This window comes from Neomonachus schauinslandi, chromosome 5 (genome assembly GCF_002201575.2).
Source record: "Neomonachus schauinslandi chromosome 5, ASM220157v2, whole genome shotgun sequence".
Classification (NCBI taxonomy): domain Eukaryota; kingdom Metazoa; phylum Chordata; class Mammalia; order Carnivora; family Phocidae; genus Neomonachus; species Neomonachus schauinslandi.
In genome coordinates, this window is record NC_058407.1 from 172594731 (window position 1) to 172619506 (window position 24776).

Genomic DNA, 24776 nt, shown 5'->3' on the forward strand with positions numbered 1-24776 from the left:
GGCACGGAGTCTCTTTAAAAAATAATAAACCGTCTTTGCACCCTTTCTCCCGAAACAAAACAAAACAAAACAAAACACTAATGGGCGGCTCAGGGCGAGCTTAGGGAAAGCAGACTCAAAAAAGGCAGGCCAGGGGCCAAAAAGGTTAAATATTAAACTTTCCGGATCAGATAGTGACACAGTGTTTAGGGAGACATTTCGAACTGCTCATGGAAAGGTTTCACGGTTTGAAACCCCGGAGCATGTGACGCCCAGGAATCAATCCCACTTGGGAGGTTTTGTATTTATGCAGCCCGGGCGCGGCTGAGGGGCCTTCCCCAGTTTCGGGAGTACCCGTAAGCCGCCGAGCCAGTCTGGGCTGGGGCGCAGCGCTCCACCGGCCACTTGCCGAGCCGGGTCCCCGGGAGCCTGAAGCCGCCGCAGGAAGGAACATGGATTTTTACTTTCTATGGAAAACGGGTTACCCCCGATTTCATTTCTGGCCACCCGATACGCAGTCCCCAACCCCGAACGGCAAGACGACTTTCTGAAACTTTGTTTTTTTCCCCCCCTCCTTTTTTCCTCCCTCCCCCTCCTGTTTCTTCCGCGGCCCGTCTCCTCTCCCCGCCAAGACGCCGTGTGCGCCGCCTCGCGCAGCTCCGCCTGGCCGCCCGGAGGGGCCCCACCGCCGGCCGCCTGTGCGCCCCGGGCCGCGGGCCCGCAGCCGAGCGCAAGCCCCGCTGGCCGCCGCCGCCATGCACGCCGCGGAGCCCCCGCCGCCCGAGGACTCTGGGACTACGCGGAGGCCGAACTTTTAGGTCCCACTGAGCGAGGCCCGCGGGCCGGGTGGGGGGCTGGCTGCGGCACTCCCGCGGAGGATGGATGGCCGAGACTTCGGGCCCCCGCGGTCCGTGCACGGCCCCCCGCCGCCGCTGCTGTCCGGCCTGGCTATGGACAGCCACCGCGTGGGCACCGCTGCGGCCGGACGCCTGCCCGCTTCTGGCTTGCCCGGCCCGCTGCCGCCCGGGAAGTACATGGCCGGCCTCAATCTCCACCCGCACCCGGGTAAGTGCCCTGCGCCGTGGCCGCCCCCCTCCGGTCCCCCCGGGATCCTGAGGAGGGAGGCCGGGGGAAACACTACTCGGCCTGTTCCTGGGCGTTCTCGGCAGGGACGCGGCACCTCCCTTGCACTCGGCGGGTCCACGGTAGTGCGGGCAGGCTCAGCTCCCAGGGCGGGGAGACCCTCGGGCCCGGGACAGAGGCCAGTCCCGAGGATCCTGCGGAGAGGGTGCGCGGCTCGGCTGCTTTCCCCGGTGCGCGGGGTGCCTTCCCAGAGCACACGCGTCTGCTGAAATCGGAGCCACATGGGCGATTCCAACCCCAGGGCCCCTGCGGCTCCAGCCCAGGCTGGGGTTTTCAAAAATCTGGGCAAGAAAAGAATAAGCCAGCTCCACACTCTTTGAGACGTCCGTTCCCCGAGCTCGAAACCTTTTCTTGGCAAACGCCCTTGCCCGGCGCCCGTGGGCCCCGGTTCCGTTGCTAGCTTCTCCACTCGCACCGCGCGGGGTCTCCGGGCAGCCCCAGCGCCTGGGGCTGTGGGGAGGACGGAGAGCTTGGTCTCTGGCTCGCGGGCGGAGTCCCCCGGGGTCCCCCTCGGCCCGCGGGAGGAGAGCGGCTGTCCCAGGACGCACACCCCGGCAGGAGCGCAGCAGTCCCGGCCCCAGGAACCCCGTGTTCTCCGGCAGGCGGGCGGGCAGGCGGGCGCGCGGCGCGGTGGGGCGCAGAGGCTGGGCGGCCGCCACCCCAGAGCTAGGGGAAGGAAGCGGCGTGGGAGCGGATCTGGCCGGCCCTGACCGGAGGAGGGAAAACCCTGGGTCTGACATGGAACCACGAGAGGAGGTGGCCAAGAGAGGGCCCGGAGGCTTCTGCCGTTTCCCGAGAGGGGCCGCTCAGGCTCGCTAGGGACGGCACCCGGGCGGGAGAAGCTTGTCCTGGGCGGGCCGCGGTCGCTCCAGTCGGGCAGGGTGGGAAGGGAGACAGGGGACCTCCAGACCTGCCGCCGAAGGACAGCCCGTCCCTCTTCCCCGGCCGCCTCCAGCTTCTTTGCCTGGCGTCCTACGCTTCACTTAAAGAAAAAAAAAAAAAAAAAATCCACCTCTCCCAAATCCAGAGTGTAGTCTGGGACTCTTGCGATTTCTCAGGGAGCCGCCGACATGCCCCTCGGCCTTGGGAAGGACACCTCCGGCCTCCCTGGCCCTGTCCCACCGCTCCTGCCCTCTCGAGCGAGGCCCTGCTCGCCTGGTTTTGCCTCTCTCTTTAATTTTTTTCATGGAACTTTTCAGGAACCGGAGTCCCGGGGCTCGGCGGGACAAAGGGCTTTTGTGAAGCGCCGGGCAGGGGAGGGGCACACGCGGGGCAGCGAGCGCAGACGTCCCTGCCCGCGGGGGCTGCGAGGACTGGGTCTTGGCCTCGGGGCGTGCGTGAGTCCCCCCAGGAGCTGTGGGCACATTCCGCCCAGGGGACCGTGACCAGGGCTACGGTTTTCTCTCAAATGGTGCGCTGTGGGCGAGGGAGGGGTGCCGGGATTCTAGAGGAGGGGTCGGGGGCAGCCCTGGGGTACAGAAGGCCGCTTGAGCCATCCCCTTTTGCGCGCCCCCAGAGGCCACGGTAATTTTTGTGTTTGCGTATCTTTTGAGCTCATCTGGTCACTCCGACCAAGCCAGGGTGGAGGACAGAGTTCTTTGGCCTGGGAGTCAGAGCCTGGGTCTTCCTGGCTGGCAGGGCTTTCGCTGGCCTTCTGCCTCCCCCCAGCCTGGGAGGGGGCGCCCCATCTGTAGTCTGGTTCCTGTCTGACAGAGGCCAGGTGCCCTAATGAGCAGTAGTAAAAACAGCCCCTATGAAGGGGTGCCTCCGCCTGCCTGCAGCGAGCCAGGGCCCGGCTGAATTTAGCTGTAGTGGGCAGACCGCCTAACACCCATTAGGTAGACGGGGAGGCTGAGGCAAGAGAGGTGAAGAGCAGGCAGGAGGAGGAAGTCCAGCTGGAGGTGGCTGCAGAGGCCTGTCGTCTGGGCCTCCTGCCTTAGGAGCTGTCTGACTTCTGCGTGCTTGGCAGCCGAGGTCATGGAGGAAGTAGCAGGCAGGCTCTGGGATGCGCAGGAAGGAAGGGCAGGAGGGGGCTGGCGCTGCCCCTTGCTACCCCGACCTTGAGTGGCCGCTGGGAGACCCTGGACCCTAGGCCAACGCCCAGAGCCCAGCCCTGCGCTAATCCCATTAGCCAGGAGGTAGGGAGCTGCTTTCCATTCACTGCTTGGGCGGGGTGGATTACAAATTCCTCAACCCAGCACCCCTCCCCCTCTTTCTTTGCTGGGTGCAGGTGCTAAATTTTCTCTTTCAGGCGCTTCTCCTACTTGGCAGTCAGCAACTTAGGTCTGGCCAGCCTTATCAGCCCTATCTTTGTTTGTTTTTGTTCTGGGAAGCCCGGACAGTGAGAGGCCAGGTTACCTCTGGACCCCTTCCAGTTGGCTGGGCAGAGTGGGTGGGAGTGCCTGTGAATCCAGCCCTCCTAGGCAGAGGGAGTTGGCCCTCCGGGAGACTCTGGGAGAGCTCCCGGCTGGAGGGGGACCCTGACTGGGACTGGGCTGGGACCACATCCAGCCAGGTGTTGACAGGGGTTGTGGTGAGGGAGGGTGTCCAGAAGATGCCTTCCTGCATCATGGGTCTAGGCTGAGGGGTTCGCTCTTTGCTGTGCAGAGGAGGAGGTAAATAAAAGAGTAAATGGGGTTTGGTTGGCCATTACTTTCCCAGTAACCTTGAGCGTTGTTCTGGTGTGAGCCCTTAAATGTTCACAGGAGTCGGTGAAATGGACAAGTAAGTGACAAGCACCTGGTAGGCTTGCCTCTCCGCTTTGGGGTTGGGAGGCCTGGACTCAGGTCCTCCTCAGGCTGCAATTAAAGACCTATTAGCAGGATTTTGTACTTGGATGTTTATTCTCCCTGCCCCCACTCCTGCGGCTGGCTGGGCCCTGGAAGATACATGAATAGGGGTGGAACCCAAGGATCCGGACGGAGAGGCCCCCTACTTTGGACCGGCCAGTGGACAATAGGGGGCCACGGGCCTTCTCCAGGGTCCATCAGCTCTCTCTCTGGAATCCAGCCCGCCGGCCTACTGGGATTGATTTAAAGAGATTAATCAGTGGGACTGGCTGGTGGAGTAATGCGATCCAGAGATAAAGGAGATTTGCTGGGTGCTTCCTCCTCTAGCCCGAGGCACAGCAGAGGCCTGGGGGAGGCTCTGGACTCCGGAGGGGCCTCCCCCGGCCCCCTGGATCTCTGAGCCTGCCTGCGGGTTCTTTGGCTGTCAATCCACGCGCTTCCTTTCTTGTTCATTTACTCAGCAAACCAGTTCCAAGTTCCCCCTGCGTGCCAGGCACTACTCTGGCTCTGGGAATCCGACAATGACCAGACAAAAATCTTTGCCCTCACTGGAGCTCCCGTCCTAGTGTGGGGGCCGGCAGTAAGCACACAGATCAGCGAAGGAAATCATTTTAAATAAGAGATACAGGCTGTGAAGGAAAGAGAACGCCCAGGGTCTGTTTGGGCTGGAGTGAGGGGCTCCCAGGAGTGAGGGGCTCTAGGAGCAGGGTGGTGAGGTAGTGACGGGAGCCAGGGGGAGGAGAGGAGGGGGACCCTGCAGGTCCCCGAAGGCCAGTAATGAGGTCTTGGAATTTCACGCTGCGGAATGAGAAGGCAGTTGAGGGTTTTAAACCGAGGGAGTGATTTGAAGTGAGGGACATTTTACGGAGCTGGCCTGGACTCTTAAAAAAAAAAAGTGTCCGTGGCATACAAGACAAAGGAAGGCCAAGAACTGTTCCTGATTAAAAGGCAGAAAAAAATGTGACAGCAAAAGGCAACGTACAGCCCGCGATTGGATCTTGGATCAGGGAAGAAATTGCTCCAAAGGACGTCCTCGGGGCAATTGATGAAATTGGAATATGGGTTGTAGATGAGCTGATAGTATCAAATCAATAGCAGGTTTCAGGAAGTTGTTAACTGTACTGGGCTTCTGGAAGAGAATGTCCTTGCTCTTCGGAAGTACGAACGCTGGCATGTTTAGGGACAGGGGACGCGATGGCCACGACTGACTCTCAGGAATGGCTCGGGAAGAGAAAAAGTACTATCTGTAATTTATGCATGTATGGGAGACACCGATAAATCACTGACATGGAGTGACATCGACAGTGAGAGTGTTCACAACGGCTGGACCTAGGGAAGGTCATGGGGCAGGTCATCCTGCTATTTCAAACTTTTCTCCCAAGTTTGAAATTATTTCAAAATAAGCATTTAACAGAATTAGTCTGGACGGCCAGCTGGAGGCTGTCTGGGTAGATAGTGGTGGGGAGGCGGTTCGGGAGGGGCTAGTGACCAGGGAGGGAGGCTGGAGACAGCCAGGGTTTGGGGCCTTGCAGAGGTTGGGCTGCTAAGACCCACGTGGCGGGGCAGAGAAGGAAGACAAAAGCTGGATTTGGAGGAATGTGCAGGAACAGATTTGGGGAGAGGGCGGTGATTTTGAACATCCTTGATTTGGATGTGACCAGCTTGGGGTGCTTTTGTTCTGGCGTGGAGCAGACTTAGCTCCCTTCCCGTCACACAGAGCCCTGTCTTCCACCCTGACTCCAGTCCCATCGCTGTGACCACCCCTGTCCTTGACTTCCCAGCCCAGCTGGGAAGGGGACCCATGGGAACTGGTGTCCGGACAGGTCTTGGGCCTCCCCCAGGGGCTGCTGGGAGTCCTGGCCAGCGGTCAGTCCTGGCCCCCCCGGGCCGGGGTCCTTACAGTGGCCCACAGAGGCCTGGCATCTGACTCTGGAGGACTTCAAGGCTCCACGCCCCCTTTGCAGGCCACAAATGCACCCATCCTCTGTATCCGAAGTTCCTTCATGAGTTGGTGAAAGTGAACAAAACACCCTCTCCACGCACCCTCACAATTTTGCACGTTTGGGCCTTCACGAGCTAGCTGAAGATTCTACTCTGCAGTCTCCGGGTAAGGAACTGTTTCATCTGGAGGCAGGTTGGCCTAGGGGCTGAGGTTAGATTGCTGGAGTCTTCCATCCTGCTCCCTCACTTCCTGGGTGTGCGCGATCATCCTCTAAGCCTTGATTTTCTCATCTATAAAATGGGGCCATTTGTGGTACTGAATTCGTTCGGCTGTTGCGACGTTGTTTGAATGAGCAAGTGCCTGCTGGGTGCGTAGCTTAGGCCTGGCCCTCTGCAAAAGTTACAGTAAAAGTGATTGCTGTAATTACTGTTATCATTAACTGATGACTCAAGTCATCAAGCTAACAAGTTAATTTCTTGTTCTAGTCCAGTCCTCTCCGGGGGCCTCTGGAATGGTGTATATGGCCTGTTGGGGGCCTGAGACTCAAGGGTTCCCCCCTGAACCCATCAATTTAATTTCATTTTTCTTTTTGTGTGTGTGTGTGTAACAGATATAGTGTAAAATGCTTCAATTGCGAGTGTTTAGAACATTGCATATTTATTCAGTCTTGAGCGTTGAGAACACTGCGTATTTACAAAATGAACACACCCATGGTAAGTACCAACCAGCTCAAGATCAGGGTGTTTCCAGAATCCAGAAGGCTCCCTCACGTTTCCTCCTAGTGACTGTCTGCCCCACCTCCAATATCATTCTTATTTTTGCTACCTTAGATTCGTTTTACCTATTTTTGAACTTTCTATAAATGGAATCATAGAGCAAGCCCTCTTTTATTTCTGGTTGCTCTCAACATTTTGTGTGTGAGATTCGTCCATCTTACAGCGTGTACAGTAATTGATCTCTTGTTGTTGTAGAGTATTATACATAAAAATAGCACAGTTTATCCGTGCCTGTCAACGTTGCCAGTGTCTGCTCTGGATACTGTGGTTATGAACATGGCTCTTTGGTGCAAGTACATACACACTTCTTCGGATATAGTATGTAGGAGCAGATTGCTTGGTCACAGGGTGTATGTAGGTTCAGCCTCAACAGTTGTGAATCTTCCAGTGGTCGCACCATTGTTCATTCTTAGCGGGAGCATTCTGGTGCCTCTGTGTCTTCGCCATTATATGATATTGTCAGTTTCTTTAGCTTCTATTCATTCTGGTGGTTCTGTGTTAGCATCTAATTGTATGTGCATTTTACAACTTTTTTCCTCTTTTATTTTTTTAAGTTTTATTGAGGGATGCTCTTCCTACTATAAAGATCCCCCCTTGAAAGTGTACAGTTCTGCTTTATGCTTAATATAAACCTTAAGAGTAAAAGTTCCACATCATTTCATTTTTTAAAAATTATTTATTTATTTATTTATTTTTATTTTTAAAGATTTTATTTATTTATTTGAGAGAGAGAGAATGAGAGAGAGCACGAGAGGGGGGAGGGGCAGAGGGAGAAGCAGACTCCCCGCTGAGCAGGGAGCCCTATGCGGGACTCGATCCAGGGACTCCAGGATCATGACCCGAGCCGAAGGCAGTCGCTTAACCAACTGAGCCACCCAGGCGCCCCTCCACATCATTTTAAAAGTCAAATGGTGGGGCGCCTGGGTGGCTCAGTTGGTTAGGCGACTGCCTTCGGCTTGGGTCATGATCCTGGAGTCCCGGGATCAAGGCCCATATTGGGCTCCTTGCTTAGTGGGGGGTCTGCTTCTCCCTCTGACCCTCCCCCCTCTCATGTGCTCTCTCTCTCAAATAAATAAATAAAATCTTAAAAAAAAAAAAAGTCAAATGGTGTTGCAAGGATTATGAAGAAAACCAGCCATCCCCTGCTTCCTGTCTCCCTATTCTTGATTCCCTAATTTAAATCTTTTGGCTATTTCTTGTGGCCTTTTCATCCGTATTTCTGTGTAATAACCTGTTTAAGTTGCTGGTTATTTTTCTCCGTTGACTTGTGTGGAGGATGAAGATTTGGCATGGACTGTCTGAGTCTTGAGTCCTGACTCTCCCATTTGTTATTGTGAGACCGTGGGCAAGTTTCTTTACTTCTCTGAACCTTGGTTTTCTCATCTGTAAAATTAGGGAAAATAATAGTATCTACTTCATGAGATTGTTGTGAGGGTTAAATAGTGAATAACGTGAAAAACATTTAGAAAAATATCTGGGATATGATAAGCACTTAGTAAATGTTTACTATTATTGTTATATCACGCCCCCCCTCCCCCCCACCGCCCCACCATGTTTATTTTCCCTATCCTCCCAATATATGTGAAGTACAGTTGTGTTTAAACCAGGTTTAGGACACCTGGGTGGCTCAGTCAGTTAAGCGTCTGCCTTTGGCTCAGGTCATGATCCCAGGGTCCTGGGATCGAGTCCCACATCAGGCTCTCTGCTCCGCAGGAAGCCTGCTTCTTCCTCTCTCACTCCCCCTACTTGTGTTCCCTCTCTCGCTGCTCTGTCAAATAAATAAATCTTTAAAAACAAAAACAAAAACAACAAAAAAACCGAACAAACCAGGTTTATCATTATGGCTTTGACTTTGTAAATATTGTCCACATTTGAGCCAAGTAGTATAATAAAATTCACTTTTTTATTTCCTGGAGTTATTAATTGCCTTCAAAAAAAAATTGCTGGGGGGCGCCTGGGTGGCTCAGATGGTTAAGCGTCTGCCTTCGGCTCAGGTCATGATCCCAGGGTCCTGGGATCGAGTCCCACATCGGGCTCTCCGCTCAGCGGGGAGCCTGCTTCTCCCTCTGACCCTCTCCCCTCTCATGCTGTTTCTCTCTCGCTCACTCTCTAAAAAATAAATAAAATCTTAAAAAAAAAAAAACTTATTAAAAAAAAATTGCTGGGATTTCATAGAATCTCTGTCTTCCAATCTCTTAGAACACTTTGCATTTGGTCAGATCTGTATGAGCTGCTTATTTTCTTGGAGATTTCCTTCCTAGAGTTTTCCATCTTCCTGTTCTAGTCTGGTTTGCTTGGTGCTTGGGCCTGTTGTCGAGCCATTATCCTTCATACTCCCTTTACTCTCCTCTGTGTTCGACCTCCTGTTTCCTGACTCCCTTCCTTCCTTTTTTTCTGCCTTACTTCCTTGTTTTGGTAGGAGCACATCCTACGGTGGCTTTCTGTGAAAGAATCTATGGATGGCATGTTTTTTGGAGACCTCGTATGCCTGAGAATGCCTTTAATTCTACCTTCATACTTGACTGGCATTTTGGAAATACTTTCCTCCTAATATTTGAAGGAATTGCAACATCACCTTTTAAAATTCCAGTGTTACTGGAGTGTGATGCTATTTTGATTCTCGACCTTCGTTTGTGAGCCTTTTTAAAAAAAATTCTTTTCCAAATGCTTAAAATCTTTTAGAACTACTAAAAGTCATGCTTTACCGCTTACTGACCATGTGGTCTTAGACATGCTTTAGTTGTGTTTTTTGTGAAATGAGGAATAGTGCCTACCTTTTCTATGAAGACTAAATGAGCTTATGTACATAAAGCCCAGAACTTTGGCACAAAGTAAGCCTGGTAGACAGTAATACTGTTAACTCTTCTTTTCATCATGGTTGTTCTGAAATTGTGCATGGATGTGCCTCATTGTGGGTTCTTTGCATTTGCTGTGTTTGGTGCTCCATAGGCCATATTAATCTGGAAACTGAGGTCCTTCACGATGAATTTTTTTTGGTAATTTTTTGGAATTGATATTAATTCTATTAGTATTTTGTAATTTTCTTCCCACCACGTTTGCCATTCTCTCTAGGACTCCTATTCGTTAGATATTGGATCTCCTAGACTGATCTCCTACTTTCCTTATACTTTTCTATTTTCTTTTTTTTTTTTTTAAAGATTTTGTTTATTTATTTGACAGAGATAGCAAGAGCAGGAACACAAGCAGGGGGAGTGGGAGAGGGAGAAGCAGGCTTCCAGTCGAGCAGGGAGCCCCGGTGTGGGGCTCGATCCCAGGACCCTGAGATCATGACCTGAGCCGAAGGCAGACTCTTAAAGACTGAGCTACCCAGGCGCCCCACACTTTTCTATTTTCTTTTTTTTTTTTTTTAAAGATTTTATTTATTTATTTGACAGAGAGAATGAGGGAGAGAGCACATGAGAGGGGGGAGGGTCAGAGGGAGAAGCAGACTCCCTGCGGAGCAGGAAGCCCGATGCGGGACTCGATCCCAGGACCCTGGGATCATGACCTGAGCCGAAGGCAGACGCTTAACCGACTGAGCCACCCAGGCGTCCCACACTTTTCTATTTTCTATCTGTCTTTGTTTCTTCTGCTTTCTAGGAGATGTTCTTAACTGTCTTCTAACCTTAATATTTTTAATTTCTAGGAGCTCCTTCTTAAAATCTGGGTATTCCTCCATTTTTTTTTTTAATAATTTTTATTTTTTGTTTTAAAGATTTTATTTATTTATTTGACAGAGAGACAGCTAGAGAGGGAACACAGGCAGGGGGGTGGGAGAGGGAGAAGCAAGCTTCCCGCCAAGCAGGGAGCCCACTGTGGGGCTCGATCCCAGGACCCTGGGACCATGACCTGAGTTAAAGGCAGACACTTAACAACTGAGCCACCCAGGTGCCCCTTTTTTATAATTTTTTTTTAAAAAATTATTTATTTGAGAGAGAGCGAGCATAGAGGGAGAGTGAGAGGGAGAAGCAGACTCCCTGCTAAGCAGAGAGCCCGACGCAGGGTTTGATCCCAGGACCCCAAGACCATGACCTGAGCCTGAGCCTGAGTGGAAGGCAGATGCTTAACTGAAGGAGCGACCCAGTTGCCCCTCCTCCTTTTCTTTTTTTTAAAGATTTTTATTTATTTGTTTTAGAGAGAGAAAGCTCTTGTGGGTGAGCGGGGGAGGGGCAGAGGGAGAGAGATGGAGAATCTTGAGCCAGCTCCACGCCCAGCACAGAGCCTGAGCGTGGCTCCATCTCATGACCCTGAGATCATGACCTGAGCGCAAATCAAGAGTCAGACGCTCAACTGACTGAGCCACCCAGGGGCCCCAGGAATTGCTTGTTTCTTGATAACGTCCCTGCCCAGGTTTAGGTTGCAATTTCCCTAGCTTCCCACCCTGCCAAGGTGTACCTCTCTGGTCCCCATTTCCCCACTTCCAAAATGTTGTGAGGTTGTCTCCTTTCCATTCCTGTCTCGTTTTGTTTCCTCTCCATTGTAAACCACATGGCTGTCATTTTCGTGAGGTTCTGGCATATGGGAAAGGGTTTGTCATGACAGGTCTGAGTTGTCCCCACTTCTGGGATCCAGCCCACTCTCCTTCCCCTGGCGCCCCCACCTCTGGGAGGGGTGGCCGCATTCCTTGGTCCCTGTCATTCATTTCCAGGTTTCCTAGCTTTTGGCCCAGCAGTTCTAGAAGGCCCTCCGTGAGGGGGAGGAGAAAATCAATGGGGAGGTCCTCTGTAATTGCTATAGAAGGCAGAATGTCTGGAGCCCTGGGGCCAGGCTGGGGTGGAGGCATTTGCATATCACTGGCCCAGCTGAGGCCTTGACCCCCCTGGGCTGCTTCGGGATTCCCTGTATTTAGACTTGAGTACCTACTTTGTGGGCTGGGCTTCTGGTTGGGGCCAGGCAAAGTCCCAGGCCACAGGGGTCCCTTATTCGGGGCTGGAAGTGGGCCTGGAGTTAAAGCCGGATTGGCCTTCTGTGGTGGCAGGGAGCTAAAGGATGCCTGTTGGGATCTGACCCCCTTGAGGGGGAGGGGGTCAGGGTTGGCTCCCAGAAGGAGGGGAGGGAGGCCTGGTAGCCCTGGCTGAGAGAGCTGGAGGACCAAAGCTCAGTAGTATCAGGAGCTGGAGGGGAGGCGGGCTGGGGAGGGGAGGCTGGGGCGGGTCCAGCTGGACTCCTCCCCTCCTGGCAAGGCCAGGCTGGAGCCGGTTGATCTGGCCTGGTGGCTCCTGCAGCTCCCAGGCCTCTGCTTGGTTGGGGGGAACCTCTGCAGCTCAGGACTCACAGCTGCCTGTCACGCTGATGGGAGCCTGGGGTCAGTGGCAGTGGCCCAGCCACAGTACCAAGAACATGCAGGGTAAGCCCCCAGCCCAAACCCCAGCCTGGAGCTCTGTCCCTCAGCCTTGCTTACCTACGTCCAGCATGGGGGAGCCCTGCAGTCACGGCTTCTTTTCTTTCTCAATGCCTTAATTTTACTGTAGAGGCAAGTAAGGCACAGAGAGGTTGTGTTACCTCCTCAAGGCCACACAGCTGGGAAGAGAAGGGCTCTAGAAGCGAGGCCTGAGCTCTCTGCTGGAAAGCCAGGGGTTGAGGAGAGCTATGTCCTTGGTAGGAATTTTTCTTTCTCTTTCTTTTTTCCTTTCCTGGCTCATTTTAATTTATTTACTTGCTTCAGTTTGTACAGATTTTGTCAGTGTGAGAGTTCATAAAAATTACTCGGAATGTGATATTTACTGTGTTAGGGTTCAGATGGGGCTCTCCACCCGCATTGACCTTTCTTCTGCGGATATTTGTTATCGGGGGTTTAAGATCCACAGAGAAAGGAGCACAGATCATGGATGTACAGCTCTATTATTTTTTTCACAACCTTCCCCCCCCCCCCCCGCATAATCCTGGGTCACCGGCCCCTCCCTATCCCCAGGGGACCCCATCCAACCCCCAGAGATTTGAGCTGTCTGCCCACACACTTCATGTGCAGTACGAGGAAGCGTGCAGTGTATTGTCTTTTGTGTGTTTTGCTGTGAGACTTCCCGTGGCCCTGGTCCGGGGAGTTGTCTTGCTTCTTGCTGGGGGTGTTCATTGTATGACATGTCACAATGTGTTTATCCAGCTGTTGATGGTTGTTTTCGGATTTTGACTATTACTGGTGGTTAGACTCTTAAATTTGGACTGGCTCTGTGCGTTTCTAGGCCTCGCCCTTGGGTGCATACCCATGAGGGCACGGCTGGGTCAGGACGGTTTGCACATTCTGCCAAACTGTTCTCCAGAGTGGCTGTACTAATTTATGCCTCCTCCAGACGGGTATTAATATTTAATATTGTCCCTCTTTCCTTGTTGACGTTAGCCCCTCTGGTGGGCGTGTAGTAGTTTTGATTCACATTTGCTCCCTAGTTTGAGAGGCTGAGTACTGGGGTGCCGGGAGCATGTGACTCTTAATGTCGGGATTGTGGGTTCGAGCCCCATGTTGGGTGTAGGGATTACTAAATAATAATAATAATAATAAAAAACTAAAAAAAAACCAAAAAAGGCTGGTAGTCATTTTACTGGCCATTTTGATGTATTTGCCACCCTCCTGGTGCCCATTTCTACATTTTGTTGTCTTTCTCTTATTGATTTGCAGGAGTTCTTTATATATTCTGGATACAAATCCTTCCTTGGTGACATGATGCACAGATCTATTTCCATGTGGTGGCTCACCTTTTCTTTCTCTTAATGGTGTCCTGTGATGAATAGACGTTTCTTATTTTTTTTTTATCTTTAGATGATAAGACGAGAGCAAGCAGGGTGGAGGGGCAGAAGGAGAGGGAGAGAGAGAATCTCAAGCAGACTCTGTTCTGAATGTGGAGCCCAACACAGGGCCCAATCCCTCGACCCTGAGACAATGACCTGAACCAAAATCAAGAGTCAGATGCTTAACTGACTGAGCCACCCAGGCACCCCTCTTTTAAAAGATTGTATTATTTTTTAAGATTTTATTCATTTGTCAGAGCGAGCATGCACAAGCAGGGGGAGCAGCTGAGGGAGAAGCAGGCTCCCCACTGAGCAGGGAGCCCGATGCGGGACTCGATCCCAGGACCCTGGGATCATGACCTGAGCCGAAGGCAGACGCTTAACGACTGAGCCACCCAGGCGCCCTAACCCTTTGTGTTTCTATTCTTTTTTAACTGGTGAAGTGCGTACAAATTTACCATTTTTACGTGTTTAGGTGTCCAGTTCTGTGGTATTAAGTACATAATCACACTGCTGTGTCCCCCCCGTCCATCTCCAGGATGTTTCCATCATCCCAAATTGTAAACCCTGTCCCATTAAACAATAACTCCCCACGCGCCTCCCCCAGCCCCTGGCACCTGCCCTTCCACTTTCTGTCTCTATGAACTTGGCTGCTCCAGGGGCTTCATAAAAGAGGCATCCTACTTTTGTCTTGGTTTTTGTCTTTCTGTGTCTGGCTTATTTCACTTAGCGTAATGTCCTCAAGATTCATCCGTATCGGAGCTCATGTCAGAGCTGCCTTTCTTTTTAAGGCTGAATCATACCCCGTTGTATGGATGGACCACATTCTGTTTATCCAGTGGATCCTTGGGTGGCTCCCACCTTTTGGCTCTTGCGGAGACTGCCACTGGGAATATGGGTGTGCACAGACCTCTCCGAGACTCTGCTTTCCATTTGTATGTGTGCGTGCACACACACACAGTGCTGTGGGGATTTGGATTGGAGTGCTTTGAATCTCTCCATCAATTTGGCCGCAGTGAGCATCCTAGTAAGTACATCTGGTGATTTCCTTGGGAGGGACCCCCAAAAGCGGGTCTGTGCCTTTTCCGGGCTGAAGAGTTCTTCTGCTGATTTGCTTTTTCAAAAGCTGGGAATGGGTTGGCCCTCTGCTCACCCTCCCTGGGCTGCTTCCCACCTCGCCCCCGCCCTCCCCACAGCCAAACCCCAAATGTACTCATTCGACAGATGAAAATGACATCATCCCGTTTTAATACTTCTTTGTAATCCTAACGACAAATTTTTCACTGGATTCAGCCATTTACTGTCGTTGGTGATTTGCTTGGGATTCTTACTGAATGATAAGACTCTTTATACAGCGAAGGCTTTAACCCACTCTCTGGCTTAGATATTACAGAAGTCCCTGCGTCTCGGGATCAGTGGGAGTCTGAAGGTCATTTTATCCGGAGGGTCCTCACACTATTTTCAGCTGCTGTCATAGAAACGCCTGAGTCACATGTCGGTGCTCTGGGCTGGAATGAGCTCTTTTCTGGGTGATAACCCTGATTTGATCATGCTGATGAGATGCTCTGATAGCCTTTGGTGACACGGTAAAGGATGCCGCCCCTTTCCGAGGCCAGAACCTTTTAAGTAGGAAGGGACAATGTATTTGTTCTGTTGTGGTTAGGGGGAGGGGCCTTGGGGAGTGAAAATAGGAAAATAGGGTCTAGTGTCTGGGTGGTGTGGCTGAGTGGAAGAGTGTAGATTTTGGAGTCAGCCTCAATGCCTCATCTGCAAAAGGGTTAAGAACCCCCCCACACCCCCTGCCATGGTTGACGGGGGTGGGGAGACAGAATGAAGCAAAGCCTTGAAGCCTTTAGCAAGCCTTATGCTGGCTGTGAAGTCTGGTCCCAGGAAAGACCCCCCCCCCCCGCCCCGTTCTCCTTCCCTCAGCCCTAGCTGATCATGACCTTGCCCAGCCCTCCTATCGATAAATACTAATTGAGCACCTACTGTGTGCAGTATAGGGGTCACTTAAACCCAAATTGTAACTCAGGGGCCTACAAAACTGGCCAAATTAGGTCCACCTGCTGTTTGTTTTCTCCCTTAAAGATCTTATTTATTTATTATTTATTTATTTTATTTTATTTAGAGTGTTAGCGGCGGGGAGGGGCAGAGGGAGGGAAAGAATCTCAAGCGGACTCTGTGCTGAGGCAGACCTGACCTGGGGCTTGATCTCACCACACTGAGGTCATGACCTAGGCTGAAATCAAGGAGTCAGCTGCTCAGCCAACTGAGCCACCCAGGTGCCCCACCTCCTGTTTCTGTAAATAAAGTTTTAATGGAACAAAGCCCCATAGTTGAGGTGGTCCCAGGCGCCCCTCCTGTTTTTGTAAATAAAGTTTTATTGGAACAAAGCCCAGTAGTTGAGGTGGTGTCCGAGGCTGCTTTCCCTGCAGCCCGCAGAATAGGCCCACAGTGCGCAAATGACTTATTATCTGGCCCTTTCAAGAAAAAGCTTGCCGACTCCTGTTTCAGTGGGTGGAGGGGGACAATAAACAAGGAGCTACAATAAAGAAGGAACTAATGTGTATTTGGTATGAGAAATGGCGATAAGCACTATGGAGAAAAATAATTCAAGAAAGGGTGGGTGGGGTGGGGTGGGTTACAATCTGAAATAGCGTGGTTAACAAAATAAATAAATAGAACAGCACGGTTAGGGTTAGGCCAGGCTGTACTCTTCAAGTGTTACTTGAGGTGTAAGAGATGGGAGTTTACAGACAACTTGCCATATCTGGAGGGAGGAATGGATTCCAGGCTGAGGTGCAAAGGCCCTGGGGTGCAGCCTGCAGGGCTGTGCTGTTCTGTGTTCCAGCCCAGCCCATTTGCAGTGATAAAGTCCCTCACTGTTTACTAAACCTTTGTACCCACCCTGATCTCACCAAGTACCCGTCCCTGCTCCCACCAGTGAGGACTTCAGGTACCCATTACATGGTTAGCTTCTAGAAGGGTCCCCAGGGACTCCATCTGTTAAGAGGCAAGATGCCCCCCGCCAGAAGAGGTGGCCTCACTGTTACTCTGGGGGGTGTCTGCCAGCAGATGGGGATAGCGCAGCCCCTTACAAAATGCGTCTGGATGGGCTTCATTCCCCAGCCCCTAGCACACAGTAGCCCTACATAAGCGTTGAGGGAGGGAGGGATGGCCAGATGGATGGACAGACGGCATGACGGACCTTGTCTGGATTCGAGTTCTGCCTTCTCGTGACCTTGGCCAGCCTTGGAGGCCGCCAACTCCTGAAACCCTTCCTGTGTTCCAGGTGTCAGAGAGGGGGGTGGCGATAGCTGAAAGCGGGCTGGCCAGCACCCCCAAACTCCTGGCTCCCTGCTGTGTTCCCGAGGTTCTTGTCCATGGCTGGCAGTATGTGGGGTGGGAGGGGCTGGGCTGTTGGTGGGTCTCAGTCTGGGGAGGGCAGGAAGGGGCACAGGGTGCTAGGGTCACCTTGCCCAGCTCCCTGCTGCTGATGCTCCCAGGCAGTGGAGGGGGCCCATTGTCCTGTAGCTGGGCCTCTGGGCCTCCTTTCTTGCCCCCGCTCCCACCCCGGGGCGCCCTTGCCCTCTCCTGGGGCACTGGGCACCAGAGAGGGAGAAGACCACTTTCTGAGTGCCTCGTAGGGGGTGGCTTCCCTCACTTTCCCTCCCTCCGTGGCTGGCTAGAGCTAAGGGCCCACCATGGTGGGATTCCCAAGCTGAGGGCTTGGGGTGGCAGTGTGCTTGTCACATTGCCTAAGCATCGCCTGGTCCCCCAGGCAACAACCTCTGAGCCTCAGTTTCTCAGTCTGTAAAATGAGGGTACAAGGTTCCCGCGCTCCCAGGCATCGCCTGGTCCCCCAGGCAACAACCTCTGAGCCTCAGTTTCTCAGTCTGTAAAATGAGGGTACAAGGTTCCCGCGCTCCCAGGGCTGTGGGAGGTTGAGCCAGGATGTGTGACCGCTCTGCCCCTGGTGCCTGCCTCGCTCTGGGCATTGGGGCGTCCAGGGCGGGGAGGCCGGTCTACCGGCCAGCGTGGCCCGGTGGGGGACACTGCGGTGTGGCATCGGAGGGGAGAGCAGAGCTTACCTGTGGTTTCTTTTTCAGTTCAAGGTGAAATTCATACTGTGGGCAATTGGCCATTTGAAAGTGTATGATAGAGTACTAAACAGTGCCTTTGTCATGGGCAATCACCACCTGTCTGGTTTCTAAATTAAAATTTGATTTTAGGGGCGCCTGGGTGGCTCAGTCAGTGAAGCATCCGACTCTTGGTTTCGGCTCAGGTCATGGTCCTCACGGTCGGTGGATCGAGCCCCGTGTCTGGCTCTGTGCTCAGTGCAGAGTCGGCTTCAGAGTCTCTCTCCCTCTCCCAACTGCTTGTGCTCTCTCTCTCTCAAATGAGTAAGTAAATAGAAAGTAAAACTTTAAAAAATAATAATAAAAATAGGGGCGCCTGGGTGGCTCAGTCGTTAAGCGTCTGCCTTCGGCTCAGGTCATGATCCCAGGGTCCTGGGATCGAGCCCCGCATCGCGTTCCCTGCTCGGCGGGAAGCCTGCTTCTCCCTCTCCCACTCCCCCTGCTTGTGTTCCCTCTCTCGCTGTCTCTCTCTCTGTCAAATAAATAAATAAAATCTAAAAAAAAAATAAAAATAAAAATAAAATTTGATTTTAAAGAAGGGCAGATGGAATTTGGGTAGAGGAAGCGGTCCCTCTCAGACCCTGACCTTGAGCAGTCGCTCTGCTTCTCTGAGCCCCAGGGTTTGTCCCTGTAACTGGAGTAAAAACGTTAGCCCAGCATTGCCTGGCACTTCACAGAAGCATTTCACAAATCACCTTTTACTCTGTGATCCACTTCACGCGGCCTGGGGAAATTCAGAAACGTGCCCAAAGTCACAGAGCAAGTGGGCGCTGGAGCTGGGGTTGGTCTTCCTGTCGTCCCTGGGGACCCCTCTGTCACCTCCCTTCCCATGGTGGAGGGACTGGGGAGTCAGAGGCCCCATCCCTGCCCCCTCTCCGGTTTCTGGCAGGGAGGAGCCTTCGCGGACTGTGGCTAAAGGAAGTCTAAATTAATTAAAATTTAATAAAATTAAAGATGTGTTTCCTCACCAGCCACACTTAAGTGTTCTGCGGCCGGCCACAAGTGGCCAGTGGCTGTTGCAGGGTCCACGCAGACATGGAGCGTGCGTCCGACACTGTTGGTTATGGGGCCAGTTACCTGTTGTGAACGGGGCACTTGCGGGAACACTCTGGCGGGTGCCCTGGTGGCCCTCCCGTGGCCGCCCCGACTGCTGGGCTCCAGGGTCCAGCTCTGCTCCCGGCCCAGCGCCCTGTGACCTGAGATTGTCGGGTGTCGTCAGGCCGACAAGAAGATTCCATAAATGACATGTGTGGCAGTGAAGCAGTTTAAGCACGTGTGATGGCGGGCGCCTGTCCGTGTTGGGGGAGTGTTCGCCGTTACTCTTCGGAAGGATGGTCATTTGTGCGTTGTGGGTCGCTGGTGTTAGCGTCCCAGGCGTCCAGAGCAGGTGGCACCTCTAGCCACCAGGGGGCAGCCTGGGACCAGGGTGGGGGCAGGCCTGGCGCTCAGCGGAGGTGGGAGGGAGCGAGACCCCTCCCCCCTCAGGCTGTGCTGGAGGATTTCCAGCCAAGTCTAGGGAGAGTCCAGTGGGTCCCCAGGGGTGGGTGTGAGGAGCAGCAGGGCTGTGGAGCTAGACTTTGAGAAGAGCACCAGGTTTGCTGGGGTGGGGGCGGGGCTTCACAAAGCCTCCTGGAGACCCTGGTGGCGCGGGGCCTGTCCCCCACCCCAGGGAGCCCAGGCCGCATGGCCTGGGATGGCGCGCGGTGTCCTCAGGGGTCAGGGGCTGTACCTACACTCTCTCCTAATCCTGACGTGTGTCTATCTGCCTTGGCCCTGAGGGGATTAGAAACAATGCTCGCGTCTCCGTCCAAAAGTTGACACCTGCTGTGTGCCCAGGCAGGTCCTGGGCACTGATGTGGCAGGAAGTGAGGCTGACGGAGGGATTGACATTACCAAGTGCCACTGGTGGAGGCTTGGATGCAGTGGCCGGGAGGGCCCCACCGAAGGTGGAAGCGAGCCGGGAGGGGTCCTCAGGGAGACCTGGGGCCTGGTCTGACGTGGGGCTGGCGTGCCTGTTGCACAGAGTTGCGAACCTGCGGTCTGGGAGCGGCGCACGCTGGCCCTGCGGTCTTTCCGGGGCACCAGCATCCCGGCCGGACCCGGGGAAGGGAGTTTGTGCACCGTTGAGCCCCTGTGGCGGGCGGGAGCCGTTGGTGGCATCCGGGCACCAACGCCCCACCAGGCCTTGGGTGCTGCTGGGCGGGTTTCACAAGCCTGGGCAGGGGCAGGCCTGGGCCACCCGGCTTCCGTGCGGCCCGGGGCAGGAAGAGCTGGTGGCTGATGTAAGCCCTTGCGCAAACCTCTGGCTGCCGGCTTCCGGAGCCTTCTACCCGCCTGCGTGCCAAGGAGGAAGCCTGGGGCCTAGCGGGGCCCAGAGGCCCTGCCACCCAGGCTGGGGCCACATGGGTGTACTGACCGGCCACCATGGCCCTGGGTCCCGAAGGCTTGGCTCTGGAGTCTGGTGAGGGGGCTGGGTGAGGCTGGGCTGGAGCGTGGGGGGCTCCCCAGACGCGGGGTGCTGGTGATGGCGCATGTGGCCAGAAGGTGTCCCCCTCCTGCCTGCTGTAGTCTCCACTCCGGAGGACCAAGGCGGAGGCCCTGCCCCTTGCAGCCTTGGTTTCCCCGTGTGCACCCCAAAGGGAGTGGGTGGACATTCTGGCATCGGGTGCCCCCGGGAGGTAGTGAGTGAGCACCTGTTGTACACAGACCTGCATACCGGGCTGTTGGGGACCCAGAGGTAGGACGGGGCTCTGTGAGCCCCCTGTGGGCTGGGCCCCCCGGAGTCACTTCTCTGGGTCACTGCAGACAGTACCCGCTTCACGGGGATGTGGAGACGGTAGCCCGAGGGGGCACACGGAGAAGCCCTTAGCTCCCGCTGGCTAGAGCGGGCTCCTGCTGGGTGCTTGGTGACCCTCATGCTCAGCTCTGTGTGCAGGCCTCTGCCCCTCCTCCTGGGGGCGTTGGGGGAGGGTTCGGAATCCCCACAGACTGTGGGCTGCTGCCGTGTTGTTATTCTCGTTCAATTCATGCTTCCCTCTTTGCTACAGTTCTTAAGTATTACCATCTTGCAGATGAGCAAACTGAGGCCAGGGAAGGGAGGTCCCCTGCCCAAATATCACAGGCCTCCCTCTAGCCCGTGACCTGGAGGCCTGCTGGGATCTTCCCCTAAAGGGTGGGGTGTATGGATCTTGAGGGCCAGAGCCCCTGGGTGGCCACAGTGAGGAAGCGTCCCTCCTGGTGTGGGCCTGGCCAAGTGGGGCGTGGCAGGGGTAGGTCTTTCCACCCAGGCCCCCAGCACATTGTTCTCCCCGGCAGTGGCTGGCCACCGCACCCCCCATCTGAGGGACCTCGGGTGGGAGGCCCAGGGCTCTCCTTCTTGTGCTCTCGCCAATTCGCTGTAGCCCTGGGATGTTTGCTGGGTGTGTATTCCCGGTCGTGGCTCACTGGCTGTGGGAGCAGTCACTTCCCAGCCCCCAGCATCAGCTTCCTCATGCCTTAAATGGGCGCATGGTTCCTTCCGCACCAGGCTTGCTGAGGCTGGCTGAGGACGACTCCTCAGAACTCAGCAGGGCTGCTGTGGGGTCCTCAAGGAGGTCATTCTCTGACTCGTGGGATCCTCCCTGATCCAGGCGCTCAGAGCACGAGCAGGGGTTTAGACCCTGAGCCCCCCACCTCCTCGCTCTGTGGCCTCAGGAGGTCCCTGCCCCCAACTGTGCCTCAGCTTTCATCAGGTTGGGGGGACCGTCCCCTCCTGCCGAGCGCTGGGTGCCCTGAAGGTGAGGGCCTTCGATGGTGGTGGGCTTCCTTTTGGCTGTTCCTCTGGGGGCTGCACTTGCAGGTTTTTCAAGTACTGGGTCTGGTTGAGGTGACAGGCCTGTCCTGAGCCCGAGGGTCTGGGGTGGGGCGGAAAGGTTTCTTTGGTGTTCCTGCCAGTGTCAGCTCCAAGAAGTGGGGGGAGACGTGGGGAGCGTGGGGTATTGGGCCGGGCAGTGGGGGCCTGGTGGGTGCCTGACAGCCCCCCCCTTCTCTCTGCAGGCGAGGCCTTCTTGGGCAGCTTTGTGGCCAGCGGGATGGGGCCCTCAGCCTCGTCCCATGGGAGCCCCGTGCCCCTGCCCTCTGACCTCTCCTTCCGCTCCCCTACCCCCAGCAACCTGCCTATGGTGCAGCTGTGGGCCGCTCATGCCCATGAAGGTAAGGAGTGTGCCAGGTGGGCGGGGCTGAGGGCTGTGGGCCACTGTCCCTGGCACCTCTCCATCCTGCCCACTCCCTTCCACCTCTGGTCATCTCTCCTGCGGTGGTTGGAGCTGGGGGGCAAGCCCTGGTCGTTCAGCCTCCCTGGTGTTTCTCAAATGCTCAGTGCTTCCTCTGGTCACTGCCACAGGGCCTTTGCACAAGTCGGTTCCCTCTGCTGCAGCTCCTAACTTAACCCACTGTTCGTCCTTTAGGGCTCAGCTGACCCCCCTCCCCCCGGCCGCCTCTCACTTGTGAAGACAGATTATTTTCTTGCCAGAGTGAGCTCTGAGGGCAGGGCTTAGTTTGTTCTGCTCACCGCTGTCTCCCTGGGGGCCCTCCATAATCACTGTTGGAGCAATGGGACCAGGGCCATAGGGCTCTCCTTGGCAGTTCTTCAGTGGTGCTCGTAAATGTGGGCGTCTGGGAGCCTTGCAAATCCTGGACCTCCCTGGAGCCTCACTTTTCCCTCTGTCAGTGAAGAGATAGGCCTGGGGGACCCTGAGCTCCTTCCCCGCCTCTGGTGGCCTTTGGATGCTGGGTCCTGGGAGCACCCACTGCAGGCTGAGGGCTTTCCTGGGCTTTTCATGGCTCACTGTCTGCCCACGTCCTCCTCTGTGCCCGAGTCTCTCCAAGTACCCGTCATCATGTGTACCTCCCATGGAGGGGGTGGACCTGCCTCTCTAGGCCCGGGATGGTGGGCAGTCCTTTGGGGCTGGGGTCCCATTTGAACCTCCCACTTTAGCCAGCCAGGGCGGGGCTGGAGAGGCCTGAAGAACAGACGCTGCCTGGTGTCTCCGTGCCACCAGCTTGTGCCTCTGCCCTGACTCCTTTCTCTCCCGTGCTGCAAACACCAGTCATGTAGGAACGGTTACAAACCCGTGCACGCGCTGCACAGCTGGACTCAGCGTGTCCCCATGACCAGCTGTGAGAGGGGGACTGCTAGCTCTCTTCCAGACGAGAAAGCACGGGGATCCCATGCGATGTTTCCAGGGCTGAAAGAGATCATGTGCATCAGGTGGTCTTGGTTACTCGGTGATTGCTGTTAACGCCTTTGTCAGGTGGTGCTGTGGCAGGAGCATGGGTCCTGTGTGGCCAGGGACAGGCCCTGGATCCCTGGCCTCAGAGGGAGCCACTGGGGGCGTGGGACCTGTGTCTCAAGGACCTCCGACAGGCCCGTGGTCCGGGAGGACCTTCCCCCACACCTGCCTGCTCGCCAGCCCGCCTGCCTCTCTGGGCCCTGCTCTGCGGCTCTTTGGGCCCAAATTCCCCATGGGCCCTCAGAGGAGTCTCATTTCTTTCCCTGTGGCTACCCTCCCGTCTTCTCTGTCCCATGAAACCCTGATTGCGGGCAGCACGGGTGGGGAGAGACCAGGAGGATCCTCACCAGGAGGCATTCCTTCCTGGCCTGGGACACCTGGCAGCTGCAGATGCTGGGTGCGCTGATACTCAGAGCAGGTGAGTGACCTGCTCGGGCTCACACAGCAGACAAGGGACTCATTAACAGTAAACTGCTCCACCGGGTCTGTGTTGGGCTGAGGTTAACATTCCAGTGACTTCCATTCAGAGTCAGGCTCCTCTGCTGTGCGACTTTCGGCCAGTGGTCCTCCCTGAGCCTCTGTTTTCTCACCTATAAAGCGACGATGTTAAGAGTATCTGCCTCAACAGGCTTTTGTTTTGTTGAAGTTTAAATGAGAATAGCAAAGGCAAAGCAGTGCGCAGCGTTTGGCCTGTGGTTAAGCTGTCCTCACGGTGCCCTGCCTCGTTGGATCCATTCTGATCCTCCTTCTGGGGGACTTGAGAGCCCAAGCCCCTGGGGGCTGCCTGGGCCTGGAGGGAGGCCTGAAGTGCCAGGTCTGGAGGGGGTGGGGGCAGGCCTGCCCTGGGTGGCTGGCCGCAAATCTCAGGGCTCCCTGAACCAGGGGGCTGACAGCTAAAATATTTTATTCTCAAGAAAAAGGGATGGAAGGAAGTTCCTCGTGGGGGTCCATGCGGTGGGACAGTTCAGTTTTTCTCTTCTCTCTTCCAGGCTTCTCCCATCTGCCCAGCGGGCTGTACCCATCCTACCTCCACCTGAACCACCTGGAGCCCCCCAGCAGCGGGAGCCCCCTCCTCAGCCAGCTGGGCCAGCCCAGCATTTTCGATACCCAGAAAGGTATGATGAGGGGGCAGGAGCGGGGAGACTGGGCTTGGGGGGTAACTTCTGAGGGGTTTGTCTGGGGCCCCCCACCACTACCCAGTATTCCAGGCAGCACCTAGCTCTGTTCTCTGAGACCCCTGCCCCTAAGCCCCGCCCCTAGCCTTCTGGTGCCTTCTAGTTGTGCTGTGCTCCCGCCTGATCCTCTTAGGCCCTTAAAACAACCCTGGCCTCCACCCTTTACACAGATGACGAAACTGAGGCTCAGGAAGGTTAGTCAATGGCCAGGGCGAGAGATTGTGAATTCGGTACCCTCTGTTTCCAGAGTCTGCCCTCCTTGTTGGCCTGGGGGTTACCGGGAGCCCCTCCGGGACCCCGCTTCCGGCTGGCTGGGTGGAGGGGGCACGCGCTCACGCCCAGACTCTCTCTTTCCCCCAGACGGCTTCTACCTGCCCGCCCCGGGGGCTCCGGGCGCCCTGCACTCTCACGCGCCCTCCTCCAGGACCCCGGGCGGCCACTCCTCCAGCGCCCCGGCCAAAGGCTCTTCGCGGGAAGGTCCAGCCAAGGAGCGGGCGGGCCGCGGCGGGGAGCCGCTCCCGCTGTTCGGCAAGAAGGACCCGAGGGCCCGCGAGGAGGCTGCGGGGCCGCGCGGCGTGGTGGACCTGACCCAGGAGGCGCGGGCGGAGGGCCGCCAGGACCGCGGGCCCCCGCGCCTCGCCGAGCGCCTGTCGCCCTTCCTGGCCGAACTGGGGCCGCCGCGCGGGCCGGGCGCCGCCGCCGAGTGCAAGGGCAAGAACCCGCCGCCGCCGCCGCCGCCGCCGCCGCCACCGCCGGCGCTGAGCCTCTGCAACGGCGCGGGCGACGCCGGGCTCCCCGCGCTGGTGGCCAAGGAGGCGGCGCGCCAGGACGAGAGCGCGCCGC

The 24776-nt window shown here is 55.4% G+C and overlaps 1 protein-coding gene across 1 annotated transcript in view; it reads left to right on the forward strand.

The window, feature by feature from the left end:
- Window positions 1–796: 796 nt before the first annotated feature.
- TNRC18 (trinucleotide repeat containing 18) overlaps window positions 797–24776 on the forward strand; it is an 83461-nt gene continuing 59481 nt past the window's right edge. Inside the window, exons 1-4 of the mRNA XM_044915288.1 lie at window positions 797–1044; window positions 21524–21679; window positions 23748–23873; window positions 24276–24769. Coding sequence (XP_044771223.1) covers window positions 858–1044; window positions 21524–21679; window positions 23748–23873; window positions 24276–24769 — 963 coding nt within the window. The 5' untranslated portion in view covers window positions 797–857. The remainder of the gene's footprint in view (window positions 1045–21523; window positions 21680–23747; window positions 23874–24275; window positions 24770–24776) is intronic.